This window comes from Jaculus jaculus, chromosome 1, assembly GCF_020740685.1.
Source record: "Jaculus jaculus isolate mJacJac1 chromosome 1, mJacJac1.mat.Y.cur, whole genome shotgun sequence".
In the NCBI taxonomy this organism is placed as follows: domain Eukaryota; kingdom Metazoa; phylum Chordata; class Mammalia; order Rodentia; family Dipodidae; genus Jaculus; species Jaculus jaculus.
In genome coordinates, this window is record NC_059102.1 from 315818840 (window position 1) to 315844558 (window position 25719).

General features: G+C 52.3%; 1 protein-coding gene across 6 annotated transcripts in view; it reads right to left on the reverse strand.

Moving 5' to 3' along the window:
* Positions 1–25375, reverse strand: part of Vangl2 (VANGL planar cell polarity protein 2) — a 29996-nt gene extending 4621 nt beyond the window's left edge. The window contains exons 1-7 of one of the 6 annotated variants that reach the window (XM_045158388.1): positions 25166–25375; positions 20791–20909; positions 10315–10575; positions 10056–10176; positions 6274–6881; positions 5481–5617; positions 4839–4974 (exon numbers count right to left, since the gene is read on the reverse strand). In XM_045158388.1, the coding sequence (XP_045014323.1) occupies positions 4839–4974; positions 5481–5617; positions 6274–6881; positions 10056–10176; positions 10315–10385 (1073 nt within the window). In that variant the 5' untranslated portion in view covers positions 10386–10575; positions 20791–20909; positions 25166–25375. Of the gene's footprint in view, positions 1–4838; positions 4975–5480; positions 5618–6273; positions 6882–10055; positions 10177–10314; positions 10576–10838; positions 10858–20790; positions 20910–20990; positions 21024–24810; positions 24927–25165 lie in introns of those variants that run through there. The other 5 variants (XM_045158391.1, XM_045158372.1, XM_004671120.2 and 2 more) reach the window with 5 other exon arrangements.
* Positions 25376–25719: the final 344 nt, after the last annotated feature.

Sequence of the window (25719 nt, forward strand, 5' to 3'; positions counted from 1 at the left end):
GGAATTTTGTGGAAGAGGGGGCAGAAGATTGTAAGAGCCACAGGTTGAGACATCATGCCCAGAGGCATTCCCTCCCCCCAAAATAACTGACTATACTGCCCCCACAATGCATAAACTACAACCCCATGGGAAATACCTGCAACCATCCTGAGGAGCGTCCCCAATGGAATAGGGGGAGGAACAAAGGAAAAGAGGGTACCAATACATGATGTAACCACGCAAAACATCTTGTTAACAACAACAAAAATAATAATAAACATTTTTTAAAAGAAAGAAAAAATGGGCAAACTGGCAGGGTGTGTTGCCACACACCTTTAATACCAGCACTTGGGAGGCAGAGGCAGGAGGATCACCCTGAGTTCAAGGCCAGCCTGAAACTAAATAAACCTGAGCTAGATAGAGACCCTGCCTTCAAAAACCGAGAAAAACAATGGGCAAAGGATGAGAGTGAAACCCTACCTCAAAAAAAAAAAAAGCAAAAAGGGGCTGGAGAGATGGCTTAGCAGTTAAGGTGCATGCCTGTGAAGCCTAAGGACCCAGGTTTGATCCTCCAGGTCCCACATAAACCAGATACATATGGTGGCACATGCATCTGGAGTTCATTTGCAATGGCTAGAGGCCCTGGTGTGCCCATTCTCACTCTTTTTCTCTCTCTTCCTCCTTCGCTCTGTCTCTAATAAATAAATAAATAATAAAAATAAATCTTTTGTAAAAATCAAAAGAAAAGAAAGAGAGAGGGAGAGAGAGAGACAGAGAGAGAGAGAGAGAGAGAGAGAGAGGCTGGAGAGAGATGGCTTAGCAGTTAAGGCACTTGTCTAAGAGCCCAGGTCAGATTCTCTAGGACCCACATTAGTCAGATGCACAAGGTGGCGCATACATCTGGAATTCGTTTGCAGTAGTTGGAGGCCCTGGCGTACTTATTCTCTTTCTCAGCCTCTCTCTCTCAAATAAATAACTAAATAATTTTTTAAATGGGCAAAGGAGCTGTGAAAGGTGGTATACCCCTGTAATGTCAGCAGGAAGATCACAATCATGAGGCCAGCCTGATCTACATAACACTTTGTACTAAATAAATAACTAAGTAAATAGGCAAAGCGGGGGATGAAGGGGGAGGTGGTGCTGATTATCAGGTTCAGCAATTCACATGAGATCAGAAAGTTACTCATCAAGTAGAAATATCAGTTGAAATAAAAAAAGAAGGCTGGAGAGATGGCTCATCTGCATAGCCTGACAACCCGGGTTCAGTTCCTCAGGACCCGCATAAAGGCAGATGCCCAAAGAGAAGCATGGTTCGGGAGCTCGTCTGCAGTGGCATGAGGCTCTGGTATGTGCCCACTCTCTCTTTCGTCTCTCTGCTTGCAACTAAGTAATTTTTTGAAAAATGGAAAAAAAAGAAGGCTGGAGAGCTGGCTTAGCACTTAAGGCACAAACCTACAACACAAAAGGACCCAGGTTCAATTCCTCAGGACCCACATAAGCCAGATGCACAAGGTGGCACATGTGTCTGGAGTTCGTTTGCAGTGGCTGGAGACCCTGGAGTGCGCATTCTCTATCTGCTTCTCTCTGCTTCTTTCTCTCTCAAATAAAGAAATTTTTAAAAAATGGGGAGTGGCTAGAGAGATGACTTAGCCGTTAAGGTGCTTGCCTGTGGAGCCTAATGACCCAGGTTCAACTCTCCAGAACCCACGTAAACCAGATGCACAAGGTAGCACATCTGTCCAGAGTTCATTTGCAGTGGATAGAGGCCCTGGCATGCCCATTCTCTGTCTCTCCTTCTCTCTCTCCCTCTTTCTCTCTTAAAAAAATATATATATATTTCTTAAAAATGGAAAAGAAGGCTGGAGAGATGGCTCAGTAGTTAAGGTGCTTGCCTGCAAAGATTAATGATTGGAGTTCACTTCCCCAGGACCCACATAAAGCCAGGTGCACAATGACACTTGCATGTGGAGTTAGTTCACAGCAGCTAGAGACCCTGGCATGCCCACTTCCCCCTCTCTGTCTTTCTTCTATCACTCTCTCCGCTTGCAAATAATTTTTTTTTTAATTTAATGGAAAAAGAACCAGGCATGGTGGCGCACACCTTGAATCCCAGCTTTTAGGAGGCAGAAGTAGGAGGATCATTGAGTTCAAGGCCAGCATGGGACTACAGAGTAAGTTCCAGGCCAGTCTGGGCTAGAGTGAGACCCTACCTTGAAAAAAAAAAAAAAGTGGAAAAAGAAAGATGACCATAACCTAAACACCAGACAATATGCTGGGAAATTCTATGAATACTGCAATAACATGGAACAAACAGGATGTATATAGACAGCATGGGTGAATCTTAAAATTAGTATGAAGGAGGAAGCAGGAAAAAAATAAGTCAATTTACACCAAAAGCACATAGATAGACAAACCAACACCAAATTTGTACAAAGACTGAAGCAGATTTTTAGGAAATCAAACACACTAAAATAGGTGCCTGAAATGTGGGTGGAGTGAGGGCAGGGACTGGGAAGAAAGGAATGTAAAACCATGACAATGTGCTAAAAGCTGCGATGAGTGAGCAAGGGAGTTCTCTGTGCTTGAAGTCCAAAAGCCAAAATAAAACCACCCATCTGGCTTTAGAGAAGGATAAGCTTAGGTAGGACACAGAGTCCAGGCACCCCAGGCACCTGGGGCCTTCACCGAGCTTGGGATGGGGACTCAGACTAAGTATGCATGACACATACATCCACAGTTCCTGTTCATTCTTCTGCTCCCCTTGAATTTGTAAAGTTCTTCCTGAAAAGATCTTTTTGTCTTGAGTGAACCTAAAGAAAGTTTCCTACTGGTTATAAGCAAGGTAATGGGGGAAGATAAAGGACCTGAAATGCCAAGAATGGCGATGGCGGCCTGTGAGATCCAGTCGCTAGGTCAAGGCAAATAAATGGCGAAGACGCAGAGGCCATCACTAGATTCCTTCCAACGAGGATCATTTCCAAGACAACTGCACTCATGCTGGAATGTCCCAGAATTGGGGTTGGTGATCTTTGTTCCCCTCCAAGGGACACCAGCTTTGGTAAAATCAAGGCTGGAAGTGGATGGAGGGCAGAGTAGATGGTCCAGTCCCAAGACTCTCCTCTCTCTTGAAATCCTGGTGCTGACAAGTAGTAGTGAAGACTCGAGGCACTGGGAAGATGGCCCTGCGGGTAAGGGCACTGGCAGCACACGCATGAGGACCCGAGTACAGTCTCAGCGCCACATGGAAAGCTAAGTGAGGCCAGACACGTCGCTAACGCCAAGACCAAAGGGGGCAAAAACAGGAGGATCCCTGGGGCTCACTGGTCAGCCAGTCACATTGGAAAATGGTGTGAACTCCAGGTTCAATGAGGGACCTTGTCTCAAGGAAATAAGCTGGCAGAGTGATAGAAGAGGACACTAATGTCCTCCTCTGACCTCTGTATGTGTGCACACATGTGCACATACCACACATGTACACCAAAACAAAACAAAAAAAAGGTTGGGGAGATGGCTCAGTGGTTAAAGGTACTTGCCTGCAAAGCCTCAGGACCCAGGTTTGATTCCCCAGTACCCATATAAAGCCAGATGCACAAGATGGCACATGTATCTGGAGTTTATCTGCAGTGACTAGAGGCCCTAGAATGCCCATTCTCTCCCTCTCCTTCTCTCCCTCTCCCTCCTCTCTCTCTATATATATACACACACACATACACACACACATATATGTATATAAACATATACATATATCTATCTGTCTCTTTCTCTCTCTAATATTTATTTCAAAGTAGAAAAACAAAACAAAAAAGATTCTTCAGACAGGACTTAAGTTTATGTGATAAAGGGAAGGCTAAGAAGAGCATTTAAGAATTCACCAAAATAGGAACTAGAGAGATTTCTCAGTGGTTAAGGCACTTGCCTACAAAGCCTAACAGCCCAAGTTCAATTCCCCACTACCACATAAAGCCAGATACACAAAATGGTGAATGTATCTTGAGTTGGTCTGCAGTGCAAGAGGCCCTGGTGTACCTATTCATTCTTAGTCTCTCTCTGTGTCTCTATCTATCTATCTCTCTGTCTATTTTCAAATAAATAAATAAAAATACTAGAGACACAAAGTCCTATTCTTTAAGAAAGAATAGGAAAACCATCAAAAGACAGATACCAGAAACTCATTTCTACAGACTAAAAACCAAAAACTCCCCCATCTACTGAGCAAGCCTCCAGAATCTACTGGAAGGAATTCTAGTCTAGCCTGAACCCCAACTGTCACAGATGAGGCTCCGTGAGTCCCTACCCCTCTGCAGTCAGAAGAACTCAAAGATGCCTCCCACCTCTGTCAGACTCCCAGCCCTCATTAGTCAATCACCTTGGTACATTTTCCAAATGCAGCTCAAGAACCAAGTTAGTTAATTTGAAAATAAGGAGATAATTATCCTGTTGAGCCTGAAAACCAGAGTCTTTGACTATAGGTGGCGAAAGTCAGAGAGAGCCTGCTCCTGCTAGAAGCAGCAGCTGTGAGGCTGAAAACTGCCTGGGGATGGTGTGACAATGAAATGATGCTGCCAAAACCAGGGAGCTTCGCTGGAAGAAAAGCCCAGGCTCTGGGGAGAGCTGTCCTGATTTCAGCCTTCGAGGCCCAGGCAGATGGCCTAGCAAGCCTGAACCTGACCCACGGAATGGAGAGATAACAGATGTTTCTATTTGCAGCTGCGGAATCCGGTCATCAGTTACCGCAGCACTGGAAGATGAATGACATCTCTCTACCACTATCGTTCAGGTACAGGAGTCCCTGGGGCTTCCTCTTCCCAGCTCATCCCAGCGGCAGCACCCCCCCCCCCTGCAGGCACCCCTGCACCCACCTGGCCCTGCGCTTGCGCACCCTGCGCTCATGCTCGGCCTCCTCATAGTAGTACTCATTGTGGCTGTTGTCCCGCCGCCGGGCCGCCGCTGCGATCACAGCCCGAGACTGGCCAGTGGAGTTGTTGGTGCTGTTTTCTGCACAGGACCAGGACAGAGGAGATGGTCACCGGAGAGTGAGACCCCTCTTCCCTCTCCAGGAGCTCTGGGGACAGAGCCTGACACATCCAGAGAATGTGTTCCCACCCCCCGCAGCGCCTCCCGGTCCCGGCCCTCCTGGCAACCTCGGGGAGAGACCTCAAGAGTGCAGCCAGGAAGGCACTGGGAAGGTGGAAGTCTTGCACGCACGCCTCCCAGTACAGCTGGTTCTGCAGCTCGGAGGGCCCAGGGGCAGAGACCAGCGCTGGGAGCAGACACCGAGGAACTGGATGGGGACACACCATAAATATAAAGGGACAGCGGGTAAGATCAGCAGCTAAGACCAGCCACCTGAAGTCAGGGGAAATGACAGGACAGAAGGAACCGGGACACGGGCTGGAGAAGAAAAAAGCAAGGGAAGAAGGGTGAGAGAGAGTGAGAGTGGAAGGAGCTTGGAGTCCTGCCTGGGAAGAGGTCAGGAGGGGCGGAGGAGCAGGGCCGCTCACCCTCTCCGAGAGAATACACCTTGAAGCCAGACACTTTCTTGGCCAGGACGGACTTGGGCAGGTTGAGGAGGGCGGGGTTGTAGACAGGGAAGTCATGGTAATACTTCTCCAGGATCCATACTGCCACACGCTGGATGCTGTGGGGGAGACGGCAGGAGGGGGGAAGGAGAAGGGACAGACAAGGGGCGCAGGGGAAGGGACACATCAGGGCAGGTTGGCCGGGCTGGAGAGGACACATGATGGTGACAAGCTACTTCCAGGAAGCCTGGGTCGAACCTGAGGTCTACTTACCAGGCTCCCAACCCTTCTCAGGGCTGGGCCTGCTATGCTGAATCTCAGGGGACAGAAGGCCTCAGCCATGGGCTTTCTTAGCACCCTCGACATTTTCCCAAGATTCTTGATGGGACCCACTGATACTTTGCATGGGGCCTGGGGGAATGAAGGGACACCCCCAGCTTGTGGGGAGCTGACTTCGTATCTTTTCTTCTGGAGGTCCCTTTCTTGGTCAGCCCATCTCAGTGACTCACTCAGGCTCACAAGAAGCTGTGTTGGGCCTCCAACAAAGGGCTAGAAAAACTCGTGGCCCAGGCCTCTCTACCGTTCTTCAATCACTTGGCACTCCCGGCTCGTAGCTCCCAGTGGCATCTTGACCACAACCCCACAACACACGACCTTCCCATCAGACAGCAAACATTACTGAAGACCTACTACATGCAAAGTACTCAATTTCCTCCCAGCCAGCCCCATCCTCCTTCCTGACAAATCTTTTCCCTGTGCCATCCTCCTCCCATACCTGAGATGACCGACATTGTAGAAGCGGCTGGCCCCATCGGTGGAGCGCACGACCTTGAGCGTGAACTGGGGCTGGAGCTGCCGCAACTCCAGCAGGACCACAGCCAGGTAGTGCACGAAGAGCAGGGCGTCCACCAGCGACACGGCGAACTGCACCACGCCCTGGTAGCTGCGCTCACGGGCGTCGAGGATGCGCACACCGTAGAAGAGCCAGTAAGAGACAACGAGCAGGAAGACCAGCACCATGAGCAGCGCGCGCAGCACGAAGACGCGGGGCAGCGAGGCCTTGGGCCGGCGGAAGAACAGAGCCCAGCTGCCCAGCAGCAGAATGAGCAGCTTGAAGGCCACAGAGATGAAGAGGCCCTCGCAGGCCGTCCCACACGGCTCGAGCTCCTCCCGCCACAGCAGTGGGGGCAGCAGCAGGAACGCCAGCGGCGTGAGGAACGACAGCAGTGCCAGCGTGGCCCCCGCGGCCACGCCCAGGTGACGCGAGCAGTCCAGCGGGACACTGTCCTCCATGTCCTTGGCAATGCGCGTGAGGTCATCGTGGGAGATGCTGTGCTCAGAGGTGCCTGTGACTACGGTTGTGGTTTCGCCCCAGTTGTCATCCTGCGGCCAGGCGGCGGATAAAGGGGAAAGAAGAAGAGAAGAGGAAAGGTGACCAAGGGAAGGCAGAGAGAGGAGGAGAATCAACAACCCTGTAATCATCAAAGAACTTCCTGGCCTGTGATGTGTGCGCGAGTCTTGCCTCTGCAAATATAGACAGCTAAGACCCAAACCCCCAGGGAGCTGCACACTGGTCAGAGAGGAAAAGACCATACGTGAGGTGATGACCCTCAGAAAAGGGAGCAGAGGACAGCTGCCAAGGGAGTTGCGCAGGCAGTGACAAGGACCTGAGGTCAGGCTTGCTTCCAGAGAATGATGGGACCCCAGCTAACCCCTGGCAGTGGGTGACATGATAAAGCTCAACTGAATTAGTGGATGCCAGCCCCAGCTGCACACCGTAGAATTACCTAGGGAGCTTGGAAAATAACCAATTATGCAGAGTGAGATCTGCTTGTCAACCTTAAAAATAAAAAATGCTCCCCAGACAATTTTAATGCTCATCCAAAATTGAGAACCTCTAAACTAAATGATCTCTTAGTGCTGCTTCAAAATGTGCTCTGTGGCCCTGCAGTGTAGAAGGCACTTGGGAGCATATTAGAAAGGCAAAATCACAGGCCCGCTGCACATTTTAACAAGATCTCCGTGAACTGGTCAAACATTAAGGATTTGTTGTTATTGTTGCTGCTGTTGTTATATTCATTTATTTGTTTAAGAGAGAGAGAAAATGGGCACACCAGGGCCTCGTCCACTGCAAATAAACTCTAGACGCATGTGCCTCCTGATATATCTGGCTTTGCATGGGTACTAGGGAATCGAACCTGGGTCCTTAGGCTTTGAAGGCAAGCACCTTAGCTGCTGAGCTATCTCTTCAGCCCAAACATTAAGGTTTTAAAAGCACTGTCCTAAGTTTCTTCCAGTTTTGTGGGTTTTTTTTTTTTTTTGTTTGTTTTTTGTTTTTTGCCTCTTTCTGTTTTGCATTCCATGACTTCAGCAGAAGCCAGAGGGCCTCTTCACTGCTGTGGCCTCCAAGCTGCTCACTCTGCTGCTAGATACCCGGCACATTCATGGCATGGAGTTCATAAACCAAGGCATCCAGAAGATGCACAGAGCTGGGCCTCAAGTGTAGGACTGGAGAGCAGCCTGGCCAGGAAGACGAGGGCAAAGGCCACTTGTACAAGCCACACATCAATGCCAGACTAAGCACTAGGCACCTGACACAGCCACGTGTGGCAGTGCATGCCTATAATTCCAGCACTCGGGAGACGAGGCAGGAGAGCCGCAACAACTTCAAGATAAGTCTGGGCTACGTAGCAAGACTCTGTCTCAGAAAGAAAGAAAGAGAGAGAGAGAGAGAAAGGGAAGGAGGAAGAGAGAGAGGAAGGAAGGAAAGAAAGAAAGGCTGAAAACAGGAAGAAAGGGAGGAAGAGAAGGATGGGTAGTGGTACATACTTGTAATCTCAGGACTTGGAAGGTGACACAGGAGATTCAAGGTCATCTCAACTATGTATGAGTTTGAGGGTAACTTGAGCTGCATGAGACCCTGTCTCCAAATAAACTAATTAACTAATAGCATCTACAGCAGGGTGAGCAACTGCAGGTTTATGATTAAGGGAAAAGAGTGACTATCAAGGCACAGCAGGGGGAACCCAGGGAAGACTCAGAGTCACTGTGGGTATCCACAAAGCCAGCTCTGCTGAGAAGCCATCTGAATGCCCACAGGACAAGGGCTGCTGGGGCAGTGAAGAGGCTTCTGTGCTCTTCAGAGTGTGGTCTGCTCAAGTTGGTTCTAAACAGTGGCTCAAGGCCATCCTGAGTCCCCAGACAGCCTGGACATAGGAAGTCCTATCCTAACACCTGGGGATTCAGACTGTAGAACTAAGACATTAGAGGTGGGAATGGAGGAGGCATGCTAGCAAGGCCAGTGACTAAGCAGGCTAAGAACTCTCCTCTCCCTAGGATGGGAGAAGAGTCTGAGCTGAATACAGAAAGTAGATGTGCTGGAGATTGTCAGCTCAAGGACGGGAGCTACCCCTCACCCTATGACTCCCAGACATACTACCTAGTCTTTCAAGGATCAAGGTCTTAAGAATCCCTCCCCAACAACAAGGGATGTGATCCTGTCTCAATATCACGTCAAGAACCCAGGAGACTGGATCCCAGGAATTTCTGAGAAGAATTGGGGCATTGGGGAGGGAACATCTCACTCAGGTACGATCTACTCCCAAAACCCAAGTATTCCTAATGTTAGATACAGGTAACATTTTCCTGAGGAGCAAGGAGCTAGGCATTTCTATTCCCTAAGATACTCCTAAAAAGAAAAAACAGGAAATGAGACACAGGCAACAACCTCAGTGCCATCTCAAATCCTGACCCTGCTACACTCCAGGGCCAGGTTCTGCCCAGTGTCTTCCTAACCAGGGGATGCAATGGGCCAGAGGATACAGTGAAGGAAACCTGCTCAACCTGAACTGGTGAATTGTTCTAGGTTCCCCCCCCCCCCCCCCCCGCCCCACCGCCCCACTTGCTACCCCCTGTCCACTAGCCTCACTTTTCCCATCCCTTTGGCTTCACCAACTCTTCCAGGGCCTCCTTCCCCTAGGACCTAAGTGATGCTGTTCCATAAACCAACAGCAGACGGCACCCTTGTGCACAGACCTGAGGCTCAAGGAAAGCCTGGCAGCCCACACCCTTTGGCCCCACCCACATCCACCACCACTGCCCTCCTTCAGGCAGACTCCTGAGGGGGGCAGGGATGCATTCCTATTACACACTTGGGCCATTACCGCCTCCAGAGGGTTTCCACAGAAATTCCCTGGATTTTACTACAACAAGGTCCCAATACCAAACACAAGGAAGTACACCAGGATACCCACTTCTCCCACTCCCCAACAGGCCTGGGGATAGACACCTGAAATTCGAGCTTGGGGGGGGATAACAGGAGAATCATAAGATGCAGGCCAGCCTGGGCTATTCCGTGAGTTCTGGCCAGCCTGGGCTATATAAGAAAACCCTCTCTTCAAAGAATAAAACAAGCAAAAAGATACTCCCCCTGCTCCTGCGCTGGGCCTGGACCAGGTTGCACAGCCCCGGCCCTCCCCTCCCCGAGGGGACCTCCAGCTCCTCCACGGGCAGTCCCATGATGCCCACTCGGGACCCCTTTGTCTTCCCAACGCTCACCCGCTCATCCCCCCGCGTGGACTCATTGTCCAGGAGGGGCTCTCCTGGAGCCTGAATGGTCACCGACTTGTCTCCACGGCTCCCATCTCGGCTCTTGGACCGGTGTCGGTCTCGGCGGTCCCTGGAGCAGGAAGCCCAGAGGAGCAGATGGAAAAAGAGGAGAGTCAAGGTCTTAGCAGCATCCCTCCCCGGTCCTCCAGCAGGTATGTGCCCACTTCTGCCAGCCCCGCACCACCGCTGCCGCCTGCGTCACGCCCACCTGTGCTTGCGGGAGCTGCGGGAGTGGCCCGACTTGTAGGAATAGCCCGAGTACTGGGACTCGGTGTCCATGGCGTCCGAACGCCGAGCCTTGTAGCGCTCCAGGGCCGCGGGCTGGGGCCTCTTGGGGGGCCCCACAGCCACCTCCTTCAGCACCGGCTTCTTCAGGCCAAGAGGCACCTTTAGGAAATCGACTGTCACCCTGAGGGACTCTATTTTGCTGGACGGGTGGGCTTATCTCAGAGAAATTCAAGCGACGTTCCTGCGGAAAGGAAATAGCACGTTAAGGGGCGCTCAGGCTCCCCTGAAATAGCTACATAGCAGCTGTAACAGCCACAGGAAGTTCAGGTAGGCCTGGCCATCCTGGGCATTCTGTTGGGGAAAATCAAGACATCCTCTCAGCCAGGAAAACGGAGGGACAGGAACTGGAGAGAGCTGGCAGCAGGGTGGGGGTGGAGTAAAGACAAATCAGAACCAAAAAGCACTGCACTTAGTGTCCGTTCTCATGTACTAATCTCCTCTCACCTCTGCCTAGAGAAGCTTCTCTCTTCAGATGGTGATGACCACTGGGATGATCCAAAAGGCAACAGAGTGCTGAGAAGGGACGGAAGAGAGTCCGGCACTGAAGCATCTCACACCCACCAAGGCTCAGGGTCCATTGCAGAAGAAGCGGCGGAAACAATGTAAGAGCCAAAGGAAGGGTACCACTCCTTTACATACAACCCCAAGCACATTTTCTCGAGGTAGGATCTCCCTCTAGCTCAGGCTGACCTTGAACTCATAACCATCCTCCTACCTCTGCCTCCGGAGTGCTGGGACTAAAGGTGTGTGCCACCACACCCGGCTTATTTTTCATTCTTATATTGGGGATTGAACCCAGGAATTTGGACATTCTTAGCAAGTGTTCTACCACTGAGCTAGCTATATCCCCAGCCCAATGAAGATGCTTTAGCCATGACAGGAGCTGGGAAAGAGGGAAAAGTAGAAACAGAAAGATCAGGAAGGAGGTCCTGGGGTAGTGATGGTCATCTACAGCAGAGGAAGAGGTGAGTAATGTCACCTGAAATCAGCCTGATCAGATGAAGGGAGGCTGTGGGGGAGAAGAGCATCGAGAATGACTCACCTGAGCAAGAGTGAAGATGGCCATACCTCACTAAGATAGGGAAGAACCAGGAAGAGCAAGTTGAGGGAGAAGAATGACAAGCCCTGGTCCCCATGCACAAAGCTCGTGGCTAGGAAGCAGTGGGCATGGAGTCCGAGCTGAGGTTATTTATGGACAAAGTGCAGAGCCACGGGGATGAACTTGGGAGAGGACTACGTAACAGACCTGAGAACTCCAGAGCATTCATGTGTCCAGAGGGAAAAAATGCTGAGAAGACAAGACCAGAGGAGGCCAGCAGAGCTGGGTCTCAAGGCAGAAAAGAAGGCAAGTGGGTTTCAAGGGAGGAATGAACACAGCCAGGTCAAATGCTGAGAAGACCATTATGTGAAGAGCTGAAACAGAGTTGCTTTGTTTCGTTACCTGGAAACCAGCAACATTTTGAGAATAAACAGAATGAGTGATACATATTTGTATCCATCTCCTTTCCTGTGGGCACAGTAACGGATACCCTCTTAGTTATTGAATACCTGTGCCTACCTGTCAGAGAAGCTGCCACTGTAGGGAGATAAAATCAATGTGAAAACCATTACCCAACAAAGGCCTCCACAGGCAATCAGTAGAGCACACATGTCCATATCTCCAAGTGAAAGCAAGAATGCTGTAGGGGGCTGGAAAGATGGCTTAGCAGTGAAGGCATTTGCCTAGGCAAAGGACCCAGGTTTGATTCCCCAGGACCCACATAAGCCAGATGCACAAGGCAGTACAGATTTCTGGAGTTTGCAGAGGCTGGAGGCCCTGGCGGGCCCATTCTCTCTATCTGCCTCTTTCCCTCCCTCCCCCACTCAAGTAAATTTAAAAATATATTTTTTTAAAAAAAAAGGAGTTATAGGGACATACTTAAGGGACAGACATCATACCTAAACCCAAACCTGAACCTCTAAAAAGAACCTTTTGCCACAAGCTGGGCCTATGTTCACCCTCCTGCCTACAAATCACGCGTTGGGCACCGGCCCCCAGCTCCTGAGAACCATTCCGCTGGTCTGCTCCTCCATCCGGCTTAGGTGGCTCAGCCACACCACTCTTGATGTGGTTCTCACTTATTCTCTCTACTGCACTTTGCCAGGAGCTCAAAGACAAGTGGATTACAGAGTGAGGAGTGGTGAAGCAAAAGGAAAGAGGAATGCCCATGGATCAGAGTCCAGCCTAGTGCCCTCCCTCCCTTGCCTCCCCCTCCCTCTGAATGCCCACATCTGCCAGCACCAGCAACAACCACAAGCTGGAAGCTGCACTCAAACATCTGGGTGCAAAACTCAACTCTCCCACTGATGGCTGTGACCATGGGCAAGGTACTTCCCCTTTAAACAAGGAAGGTGAGGGTGCCTCCCTCCTCCATGGGGTCCATGTAAGGATCCCAGGATGAAAGGCTTTCCTCAACTGCACAGCTACTAATCAGTTAGGCAGTCTAGCCCAGGATCACTCAAACTCCAAGCCCCAGACACTTCCTGAGACTAGGGAGGGAGGTGGTATATAAAGAAATCCTGCTATTGGTACGACTAAATACAGAACTGTTTCGCGTGGGCACGCGCACACACACACACACCAGCCCCACTACTTCAAACACACTCAGAGGTAAGTTGAAGTCTCTGTGTTTCCCCTCCAGATACACTGGAAGCTTGACAGAGCACCAGCCACCTCCCAGTGCTTTGTTCTGGGCTGCTCAGCCTGGAGCCCCCACCTTCCTCCCCAGCTCAACACCAACTCCGCATCCCTAGCCTGCAACCCACATCAAGGTGTTCAAAACGCACCAAAGCTTGTTCCTCCCTCCACCACCAAACACAGGGACCACGAGGGCCCTTGATTTCTGAGGCCCTTGCCCACTGTCTCTTCCAGGTACCGAAGGGAACAAATCCCAGCATTGGAGAGGTTGGAGAAAGGACTAGGAAGTAAGCAAAGAGAAGGGCAGAAGTTCCCCTTACTTAATCAGTTTCAGGGACTGGGTTTGGAGGGTCTCCCGGGTGGGCAGCGTTCCCAGGGAAGAAAGGGTGGGGGAGGGGACCACGAGATGAGATCAACAAGTGGAAATGTCAGAGCGATGACGAGACAGGAGAGAAGTCCAGACTTGGCACAGGGCAGAAAGCTGCCCTGGGCTGAGGGGCAGAGGGTGGGAGGCTGCAGAAGGGGAATACGCCCCCCTGTTTCTCATCCCAGCTCCTGAGATACAAACACAGGCACTCGGTCCCCTGCTCAAGCCAGCCATGGATCATGTGGGGTTAAAAGGAGGCCAGGGAAGAGAGAGGGAGGGAAAAGAGAGCCCAGCACAAAAAGAAGCCCCTTCTCCCCTCCAAAGGCCTTTCAGAAATAAAATTAATGGAATGTGTCTCCGTATCATCCCAAGGGGACTGAGGGAAGGACTAGGGGGGAGATATGGGGACTTTTGTCCCGGCCGCCCAGCTTCTTCCACATTGATCACCATAGCAACCAAAACCCCCTGTTGCCTAGGTGATGGCAGCTGGGTCCTGGAACCCATACCCAGCATCCAAAGCGGGAGAGGTTATGGCAGTGGGGGGATAGGGACAGAGGGGGAGAGAATGGGGTTTCTCCTCTGGCAGCCCCAGCTTTTGTCTGAGCTCCAGATTGAATTTCTTCAGAAAACAATTGGAGGCCTCTGGAAAAAAAAAAAAAAAAAACAACTCTGAAAACCTGACAGGAGGCAGAGAGAGCAAAGCCCTGGGGTACATGAGTGTAAGAGTACGGGAGTGAGGGCAAAATGCAGACCGGGGCCAAATGGCGTCCTCCTTCCCCACTCACAGAAGCAGCCCAAGTGGACAAATGCTGAGCTCAAGCATGTACCCACGAGTGGCATGAGCTGAGGAGAGACTGCCAGGCATAGGTACCTGTGGTCACCACCTCCTTTTGCCACTGCCCTTGTGACAACCCACCAGCAATGCAGCCCAAGTCCTTTCAGCCTGAGGGTGGGACATGAGGCAGAACCTGATGAGAATGTGGCTGGGAGAATGCCAGCCAGTGAAGAAAAGGTAGGGAAAGAGCATAGCACAGGAATGAACCTGAGGGCTGGAGAGGTGGCTTAGCAGTTAAGGCTCCTGTCTGTGAAGCCTAGAGACCAGGGTTCGAGTCCCCAGGGCACACATAAGCCAGATGCACAAGGTGGTGCATCTAGAGTTCGTGTGCTGGAGGCCCTGGTGCGCCCATTCTCTCTATCTGCCTCTTCCTCCCCCCAAACAAATAAATATGTAACATAAAAAAGAATGAACCTGAACAGGAAGCTACCTCTTTCTCTATGGAGGACAGGGCTGCAAGTACCAGGCCAGCCGAGCAGTGGCACCTGGGTCTGGTTTTAGAAAAGGACTTCAGAAAAGGGTAAAATGACAAGAAGGTAAAGGTTCTCCTCTGACAGGTGCCAGTCTCTGATGCTCCCATTTCCTTTCCTCAGCCAGGGTTTACGAAGGGTGGTCCTGCCAGGGCACAGTGGAAGGTGCCCTCCTGAGAGGCATCTGTGGGTCCTTGCCCCTTCCAGCCTCTGATTCCTACACAATCTGCCCTGCACTCCCTCTCGAGTAGTTGTACAAATGTGGGCACCCCCTGCCCCAAGGCTCCCGATCTTCACCAATCTCAGTGCCCGTGTTCAAGGATATCACTACAAGTTTCACTCAAAAGTACTTTAGGCAAGGGCAAGAATGGAGCCAGATGTCCAAACTCCAACCCAAAAAGCTAGCAGTGTGCCCAGGGGCAGAGCACCTGCCAGGGCATAAGACTAGCTAGCGCGGGGCATGCTGTTTCTTCTTTGACATGACACGTTACTCCTAGAGTTTTAAAGACATGCCCAACCATGTGGCACTGTTAAGCAATGGTGGGGGCCTCAAGGTTTCTGCTTTGAGTGAAAATGCAGACACACAGCGTAGCTTCCATGTAAAAGCAGATGGTGCGGGTACCTGACTTCACCCTTCTCTTTCCCCTCCACGAGACAGTGGACTCCCCCATTCAATTATTAGCAGGCGCCAGCACTAAGCTGAAGGACATCTGAGAGGCACAACCCCAAGTTTAACAGAACAAAACAAAAGTGGGAACTAGAGCATGTAGCTGGCCCATGGTCACTACTTTCAAGGCAGTCCATAGGCCTCCTGACATCGCTGGGAAAATCTGACTGTCGCTGGGGCTTTGAGGTATGCCCGTGTGGGGGGGGCTAGTGTGGACTCTGTTTCTCTGAACAGCAGCACAATCAGAAGACCAGGAAGGGGAAGAACTGCTGATCCCCCGCCCCATGCCCTCTTCTCACCAATGACAAGAACTAGGTGGCAGAAGCCCTTGCAATTGAGACCAAACTGCCCCTGCCTCGAGAAAGGGTGGCTTCTGAATCTAACCATCTACCATTCCTTCCCATCCAGCCTTGGAAATGGGCAGCCATTCAACCCAAGAGGCCCATGCTAGATTCTTCCTACCCCAGAAAGAACAAAGGTGCAGAAAGAATGGGCCAAGACTGACCCTAACCAAAAAATGGGCTCCTGGCCTTGCTCCAATACCCCAGCTAGGGTTCTAGTGACCCTGGGTGACAGTGCTGACTAGCGTCTAGAGGGAGCAGCTCGTTCTCAGTGGGCTCAAAGGGAAGCCGCAGGACCAGGAGCTGGCACCACGTGCCCCACCCCCGCGCTAACCAGGCACTCTCTCCCAGGACAGCAGACGTGAGCTCACCATCCCCACAGCCCCAGGGCGGAGGCAGGGCACTTCTCCGAGCAGGGGAGGGGCACAAAGACTGGCTCCTATCGGGATACCTGAGCCAGGAAGCAGAGCCACGCCCCTTTCCACCTACTTTCTTAATTTCCTTCTGTCTAAGGCAGGGGCTAAGGTGGGTACCCTTCAAACTTAGACACTGAAACACCACCACACATACTCCAGTCCCCCCTGAAACCTGAAATGGCTCCTGCCTGCCCCACCCAGCTCCACCTGCCCTGGCTAGGCAGGTTCTGTAGAGACCTGCTCTGCTCTCTCTGGCACCCCCATCTGGCTCTCAGAAAGTCCCTGCCCCCAACCCAGCACACTCACGCATGCGTGTGTACACACACACACACACACACACACACACACACAGGCCACAGCATCCCATCCCCTAGCTTACCCCGGACCCATTTCTGATCAATCTAGAAGGAAACAAGGGGTACGCCGGGATGAGTAATCCCTCTGGCGTCTGTCCGGGGTGGGGCCAGTGAGGAGACAGGACCCAGAGCTTGTGGGAAGGTAACCAGGGCTTTAAGATGCCAGGATGCTCTATTTAATTTTCACCACCCACAGGGCTTTGAGATGCTTCCTCTGCCTGGGGCAGAGGGGGCCCCTCCCTGCCCACCAGGTGAGCAGAGGAAGGACTAGCAATGACAACCGGCGCCTTGAGTGGGGCAGGTTGGAAGACAGCAGGAAGTGGGTGAGCTGTGTGGCCCACAGGCCCGCTCTCTGAGCGGGGGTCAAACAACACAAAACACTCTCCTGTCCTCATGGCCTGCTGTCCTGAGTAGGTTTCAACTGTCCCTGACCCTAAGAGACCTCGAAGCCAGCTCACCCAACCCTGCCTCAAGGCCTGAAGAGCTATTTAGAAGGGGGAACTTTGCCAACTTAAGGCTGGCATGTGGACTGGGAGAGCTGAGAAGTGAGAAGGGAGCATGGAGGAGGAAGGACATATGGGATACTGCTGGGGAGGGCTGCCTTTTATGGGGAAGCCTTAGAGTGAGGCTTGGGGTGAGAGATGCAATGAGATGGCACTGAGGGGGCCAGGCCTGGGTTCTCCATGAAACCTTCTCCTCCCACCTCAGCCCACGGCCTCAGATCTGACACCTCCTCCACTCTTATCTAGGAATAGCCGGTCAATTGAAATGCCGAAGTACCAATCGGCTTTTCATATACTGAGAGTGTTCCCTTTCCATGGCTCCCCCAAGGTTCGCTTGCCTGAAGATTCTCAAATCCACACCCTGGTCTCTGACACTTCCTTTCCTGGAGTAAAGAGCAGGTGACAAATATGTCGTTCTGCTCACACTCAGTTGTTTTTTAAGTTTCCACATTACATCTCAGGCTAAGCACTTGTTCCTATCCAAACCCCTTTAGCCCGAAAAACCAGAGCCTCCATTCCCAGACCCTGCTGGCCTTCTGGCCAGACAGGTAGTCAGGCACTAGAGACATCAGGACTCTGAAGGACATAGGCTGTAAAAATACCCATAGCAATGAGGGCCAGGCCCCACCCCATCACAGGACTCCATGGGCAGTGGGACTGAAGCCTACAGTATGACAATGAGGGTCAGGCCCCAACCCATCACAGGACTCCATGGACTGTGGGACTGAAGCCTACAGTGTGACAATGAGGGTCAGACCCCACCCATCACAGGACTCCATGGGCTGTGGGACTGAAGCCTACAGGATGACAATGAGGGTCAGACCCCACCCCATCACAGGACTCCATGGGCTGTGGGACTGAAGCCTACAGTGTGACAATGAGGGTCAGGCCCCACCCATCACAGGACTCCATGGGCTGTGGGACTGAAGCCTACAGTGTGACAATGAGGGCCAGACCCTACCCCATCACAGGACTCCATGGGCTGTGGGACTGAAGCATACATTATGACAATAAGGGTCAGGCCCCACCGATCACAAGACTCCATGGGCTGTGGTACTGAAGCCTACAGTATGACAATGAGGATCAGGCCCCACCCATCACAGGACTCCATGGGCTGTGGGACTGAAGCCTACAGTGTGACAATGAGGGCCAGACCCCACCCCATCACAGGACTCCATGGGCTGTGGGACTGAAGCCTACAGTATGACAATGAGGGTCAGGCCCCACCCATCACAGGACTCCATGGGCTGTGGGACTGAAGCCTACAGTATGACAATGAGGGTCAGGCCCCAACCCATCACAGGACTCCATGGACTGTGGGACTGAAGCCTACAGTGTGACAATGAGGGCCAGACCCCTCCCATCACAGGACTCCATGGGCTGTGGGACTGAAGCCTACAGTATGACAATGAGGGTCAGGCCCCACCCATCACAGGACTCCATGGGCTGTGGGACTGAAGCCTACAGTGTGACAATGAGGGTCAGGCCCCACCCATCACAGGACTCCATGGACTGTGGGACTGAAGCCTACAGTGTGACAATGAGGGTCAGGCCCCACCCATCACAGGACTCCATGGACTGTGGGACTGAAGCCTACAGGATGACAATGAGGGTCAGGCCCCACCCATCACAGGACTCCATGGACTGTGGGACTGAAGCCTACAGGATGACAATGAGGGTCAGACCCCATCCCATCACAGGACTCCATGGCCTGTGGACTGAAGCCTAGAGTGTGACAATGAGGGTCAGGCCCCACCCATCACAGGACTCCATGGACTGTGGGACTGAAGCCTACAGGATGACAATGAGGGTCAGGCCCCACCCCATCACAGGACTCCATGGACTGTGGGACTGAAGCCTACAGTATGACAATGAGGGTCAGACCCCACCCATCACAGGACTCCATGGGCTGTGGGACTGAAGCCTACAGGATGACAATGAGGGTCAGGCCCCACCCATCACAGGACTCCATGGGCTGTGGGACTGAAGCCTACAGCATGACAATGAGGGTCAGACCCCATCACATCACAGGACTCCATGGGCGGTGGCTAACCCTACAGTCACTCCCTGCCTGCAGCTCTTATCCCCCATCTGTCCCAGAAGGAGGAAGCGGGCAGCCCCAGCAAAGATTTCTGCTTCCATTGGAGCCCTGCCCATGGCTCAGACCATGAGGCACTCTTCCTAGAAAGAGATAGGGCTCCCACCCTCAGGGGTACACATCTCTATTCCTCAAGCTTTGTGGACTCGTAGATGCTTTTTAGCAGGGCAGGGGAATGACTGACCAATCAGATCCAACTGGAATGAGAGTGATGTAAGGTGATGAAAATACTCTGGGGAAAAAAAATGTAGGAGAAACCTTGTACAGCTTTTTTTTTTTTTTTTTTTTTTTTTTGAGGCAGGGTCTCACTCTAGGCCAAGGTGACCTAGGACTCGCTCTATAGTCCCAGGCTGGCCTTGAATTCAAAAAGATCCTCCTACTGGCTCCTGAGTGCTGGGATTAAAGGCGTGCCCCACCACACCTGGCTCTTTTCTTTGCATTCATTACGCATGTCTGTGTGTATGGGCTCACAGGCCATGGCCCACGTGGGGAAGTCTGAGGACAACTGCAGCATTGCCTCTAGCAGGGTCTCTCTTTCTTGGCTCTTGCTGCTGCTTTGTGTGAACCAGCGAGTAGCTTCTAGTAGCTTTTGAGCTTCCAGATTCTCCGGGCTCTGTAGGTGGGTTGGGGTTACAGACACTTTGTATGGATGGGTAGCTTTGTATGGGTGCTAAAGAGCTGACCTAGAGCCGGTAAGCTTGCAAGCAAACACCATTAAGGGCTGAGCTATCTCCCCAGACCCCCAGTACAACCTTTGCTGAGCAATGTGAGCTTTTAAGACTTATCTGTCTCCTTCGTTTTGCTATCTGCAAAATGGAGATATGAGTTTTCACTGTAATCATGTATAGAGAATATCACAGAACCTGGGAGATAACAGATACTCAATAAAACGTGGGTTTCCCACCTTCTCCTTTAGGGAGTACACAGTCAAACCCCTCCACTTCCTGTTCCCATAGCTTCACTGTGAGTAGACTCCACCCCAAAGAAGGAATCACCTTTGAGTAGAGTTGGCTCCGCCCTAACATGGACCTCATCCAAGTACTGAGAGAGCAGCCAAACCCCTTCTTCCCACACTGTTTCTTTCCCGGGGGCTCCTGGGTCCCCGGCCTCTCTCCTCCCTTAAGTGAGACCAGGCCTGAGTGACAATCAACTCCTGCTTTTCTGCACGCTCTCGGCCTCGCTCCCAGTTATGCATTCTAGGCATACAATGGTAGGGGAAGGGGGCCCCAAGACTCCATCCCCACACAGGCCCCCAGCTTCTCCCCATCTCCTCTCTCACAGCCCCACCCTGATTACCAGGATAGCCTCAGCTCTGCGGATTCCAAGCTTGCTTCTCTCAAGCCTGTTCCCAGCTGTCTTGCCTGTAATTACCAACCTTGCCAGGGGCATCAGACAAAGCCCCGCAACAGCTCATTTCCAAAGGGCCCCACCGCGGAGGCTTCTGCCTCCTACTCCGTAACAAGCAGAGGGGAGCGAGTAGAAGGCAAGGTCCTGCATGACCCGCCACATTCCTGTCCTGACCACAGCACACAATGTGAGAGAGGGCAGTTCCAGGCTGACCAGGACAGACAGACAGGGGAAGGGTTGGGGAGCTGAGCGTGAGTAGGATTCCCAGGTCTTTCCTGCACCTGGTTGCCAAAATCTCGTCATGCATAGGGTTACCCACCTGTAGAGGGTAAGAGGAGAAATTTCAGGTTTCAGGTCAGTTCAGAAAGAGGAACTTGATGAAGGAAAGCAGGAAGATGAGTAGACACCCGGATGAAGGCAGAAGAACACAGGCAGGAGCTGCCAGAGGAGGAGGAAAAAGCAAGTTTTAAAATAAAGGATGCTGGGCTAGAGAGATGGCTTAGTGGTTAAGGCATTTACCTGTGAAGCCTAAGGACCCAGGTTCCATTCCCCAGGACACACATAAGCCAGTTGCCCATGGTGGTTTGCAGTGGCTAGAGGCCCTGGCATGTCCATATTCTCCCTCTCCTCTGCCCACTCTCGTTTCTCTCTGCTTGCAAATAAACAACAACAACAAAAAGATACCAAAGAAAAGGCAATAGTGACCCAGGCCTCTCCTCTCCTCGACACCTCTCTCTACCTCCACCAGCAAGGAAAGAAAGGTGTGGTTAACTTTGTATTACTGCCAGGGAAACTGAGGCCAAATCTCCACTTCCTACTTCAAGAGGCAGCAGTAACCAAACATTCCACATTCCCTCTGGCTCAAGTTCAGCTCTATCAGCAATGTCCCTCCTGGGTTCCCTTCCTGTCTACCCACCCTTTAAAATCAGCTAAGGGACATTCAAGCAATTGGAATATTATTCAGCCATAAAAAGGAGTGAAGTACCAACACATGCCACAACATGTATGCTAAATGAAGGAAGCCAGACATGAAAGGTCAAACATTGTATAACTCCATTTGTATGAAATATCCAGAATAGGTAATTGCACAAAACAGAATACAGGTTGGGGATTGCTAAAGACTGGACCAGAGGACACCGGAAGCAACAGTTGAATGGGGCTGGGATTCTTTGGGGGTTGTTGAAAATATCTTGCAACTAGATAGAGATGTTTGCACAGACTTGTGTATGTACAAAACTCCACTGGCTTTAAAGAAGTTAATTTCATGTTCCTACCTTTTAAAAATCCAACCCGCACACCTTCTCCAGAAACCTTGCCTGACATTCTGCCCCAGAGTCAAGCATGCTTCCTCTATATCTCCAGGGGCCCCTAGAATACACTTCCATACTGAACTCATGGGGTTACGAGCAATTAACATGTTTAAGCATGTCTCCCCTGTGAGCAAGGCTTCTTCAGCCCTCCATCCATGGTGCCTGGCAGATAGCAGACTGGCCTGCCAGCGAAGAACAGAACCAAAGCCTAACTCTCCTGCCTGCTGCCCAGACCTTTTTTCTCCCTTACCCCAGGCACCAGTCAGAACCCAAGCCCTTCTGCCTCCACGTCCTGAGCTTACCTATGTGCCAGGCACGGAGCTTGTCCTAAATGATCGCATTTGATCCTAATAAACCTAAGAGGTGGGGCCTGTTTATAGGGTCCACATCACAGGCTTCCAGAAGTTAGCTACTTCTGTCCCAAGTCACAGAATTAGGAAGTGGCAAGGCCAAAATTTAGGAGCAAACTGAAATCAGAAGGCCACTGGGGAGGACCTGGGATTCCTTGTGGATGCGTCCAGTCTGGGCTTGGAGGACTGTGTAAAGAAGCTAAGGGAAAGGGCTTAATAATGGCGCCCAGGGTCTCACTGCTATGAGTACAAATTCCAACCAACTCTGTCTGACTCCTCCCTTTGGCCTCACACTGTGGGGAGCTGAAGGCAAGCAAAGGGAGACACAAGAGTCCCTAAAACTCAAAGGGAATGAAAGGAGTCTCTGATCTCTTCCAGGGATGAGCAGACGCGAGTTCACCTCTAAGGCCAGGGACAGGAGAACCCTTCCTCAGATCTAGAAGAATGTGATGGAGGTGCCGGAGACAGGGAGGACTGGAGGAATCAGGGGAAACAAAAGTCAGGAGCAAGACAATGGGGAAGGAGGTACTAGTGTGGCCAGTGGCTCCCAATCTGGAAGTACTTTTTGAAGTGGCACTTCCTACTGTCTGACTACAGTTCCTCCTCCTCCTTGGAAGAGAGTCTCCACCAGTACAATGCACCATGGATGTGGGGACATACCACCATACACAGAGGAAACAAAGCACACTTCATCTTAGTCACACGAGCTTTGCTGACCCCACGAATGACCATCAGATGGATGTCTGATTTGAAGAAATCAAAGAAAACATAGTCTTTTCCTATTCTGAACGTATCCCTAGTTCTAACATTTTCTAAACCCCTCTACTCTTCTCAGATTTATAAAGGGTAAGGAGTCCCTAGGACTAAAGAGAGCATTCCAATTGCACATGCCCATTAGAGACTAACATTCCAGCTACAATTACCCAGAGACCCTAATAGTCATGTGCAAGCACAGCCTCAGCTCTTACAACCGATGTCTCCATCTAACCTCTAGCAACAAGAGAAAAAGGCTGAGAACATGCAGTTGAGGTACAAGGCTTGGGTTCTAATGGAGATGGCCAGCCACACTCCTTCCCTTTATTCTAAAGAGAATGAACAAGAATGAAGAGAAAAAAGGCAGTTGTTACATCTCTGGAGGGAGAGACATCTACTTCCCAGACAGTCACTGGCTTCCCACACACTACCCTTTCCCACCACGTGGACATCTCTTTGGCAAGCTCAGCCACCACCCGAACCACCACCACCCCCACCCTCCAAGTCCATCTCAACACTGCTTCTCTCCAAGGACATGAGAAACTGTGTAATAAACCATTTAGACACACTAGCAGAAACTCAGAGAAAACCATGCCTCCTTTTCAATCACAGTGTTCCCTGCTGGCTTTCCTTGCTTCCATCCCTCACCAAAATAGGAACTTCAGAAACCTCAGGATCCAGGTTGCAGGGCACAATTGGAGCTCCAACCTCAAAGGTGGCTTTCCCAAAGAACTTTGGCCTGGAGGGGGGGGGGGGGCTAAACTGAGGAAGGGAAGCCAAGCATGTGGCTTCTCTGAGCCCTGGAACCCAACAGATGACAGGGGGCAAAGGAGCTGTCTTACCTGTTTCCCTGACTCATCCTAAATGCCCCTAAATTCTAGAATCCCCAACCTCTTCACCCCCTTCACCCCCACAACACACACAGCCTCTGCCAGAAAAAATCCATCTCCCCAATAGGCATGTCCTAAAAACAGTTCACGCCCCTGACACACACACACAGACCCTTGCTGGTCTCAGACACTTAAGACACTACCCCGGAGCCCCAGTAGGGCCATTCCTGAAGTCTCCAAATCCTGCAGACGGCCTTCCCGGTGGGCTTTCTGCCAGGAAAATCTGCCTGCAGAGACAGAGGTACCCCAACACACACTCAAAAATACAAGCCCCAGCGAAGGCAGACACACACACACACACACACTGATACCCATCAACACAGGTTACACACAGGAGTACACAGATTCACTCATACCCCTTCCCACCACACAGGTGCCCGCACACGCGCGCGCGCACACACACCTATACACACACACACACACACACACACGCTTATAAACCCACCTTCCCTAGTACCTATCCACCTCTTTCCCATAAGCCCCTTTTTCCCAGCACATACACGCGCAGACACACACCCCTTCCCCTGAGTATACACACAAATACATATCCAAACACACAGCAGATGCACGGCCGGCCCGATCCCCCGGTACACACACAAGCAGAGCAACCAACACCTACACGTCCAAACCTAGGGCCCACCTGCAAGAACACGCAGCACGTCCAGGCGTGCGCACACACAAAAACAAAGAACCAAACACACGGGTCCTCCACCGACCCTTTAAAAATAACGCAGCCCAGGTCCCTCGATGAGTAAATAGGACTAGAGGGACAGATGCCGGTATGGGTTCTCTCGAACCCCATACACATTCCGGGATCTCCCGCCGCCCAGCCCCATCTTTGAGCTACACACACACACACACACACACACACAGACACACACACACCTCTGCTAGCCAGACTTTACACCGTGAATACATACATACCTGCCCCACGTCCCTCCCCACACTCCTGAGGGGTGTGTGTGTGTGTGCATCCCTACACATCCTGGGCTTCCAAGACCTCCAGACCCCGATCCCTCCAGGCCTCTCCCCTCACCTCCAACACACAACACACGCTCCCAATGCCCGGGCTTCCACCAGCTCCCCTGGGATCCTTAAGGCGACCGCACGGGCCCGGGGACCCAGGAAAGTCCCCGGCTCTCCAGGCCTGGGCTCCGCCCCTTCCCCACGCGCCCCTTCCCCTCTCCAAAGTTGGGGGGTACTCGCCGTACAGTGGGAGAACGGGCCGGAAGGGGGCTGCCTCGAGCCCCCCTTCCCCCATAAGCCACCCTGCTAGCTCCCCGGCCGGCCACCCCCTGGCCCCTGGTACGATAGTCCTCGCCTGCTTTTTCTTTCTTTCTTTCCCTTCTTTTCCGCAAACTTTGCCCGCGCCCCCGCGGCCCGGCACTCACCCGCCGCTGCAAACTGCCGGGCAGGCTGCTGCGGACGCCGCGCTCGCTCGGCCCGGCGCCTTTGTATCCGCAGCGCCCGGGGTCGCTCGGAACTCCGCGCTCCGGGACGGGCGGCGCGGGCGGTGGGGGGGTGTCGAGGGGGGCTCCTGAGTGCGCTCACCCCCGGCTCGGTCCCAGACCTCTGGCCTCTTTTCCCCCACGAGGCCCCGGGGTGTGGGAGGGGGGGGTCTGGGGGCCCGCGGGGGGGGGGGAAGAGCGACTGGAGGGCGCTCAGGCTCCCATGGCGGGACTAAGGATCAAGGAATCACAGGGATCTGGAATCAGATCGGGAGCCGCCGGCGGAGGGGGGAGGGGCGGGGAGGGGGAGGGGCGCAGGGGGCGGGGGAGCGCGCGCTCCCGGGTGCCGCCTCCCGGCTGTTCCCGCAACAGCCGCCCCTCCCGCCGCCGCGTCCATTGTCTGCGGCCCGGCTCTTCCCCAAGCCCCGGGTTCTCCCCCCCCCCCGCCCCCCAGCCCTGCGCCTGCCCATCGATGATCCCCCAGCGGCAGTGCCAGA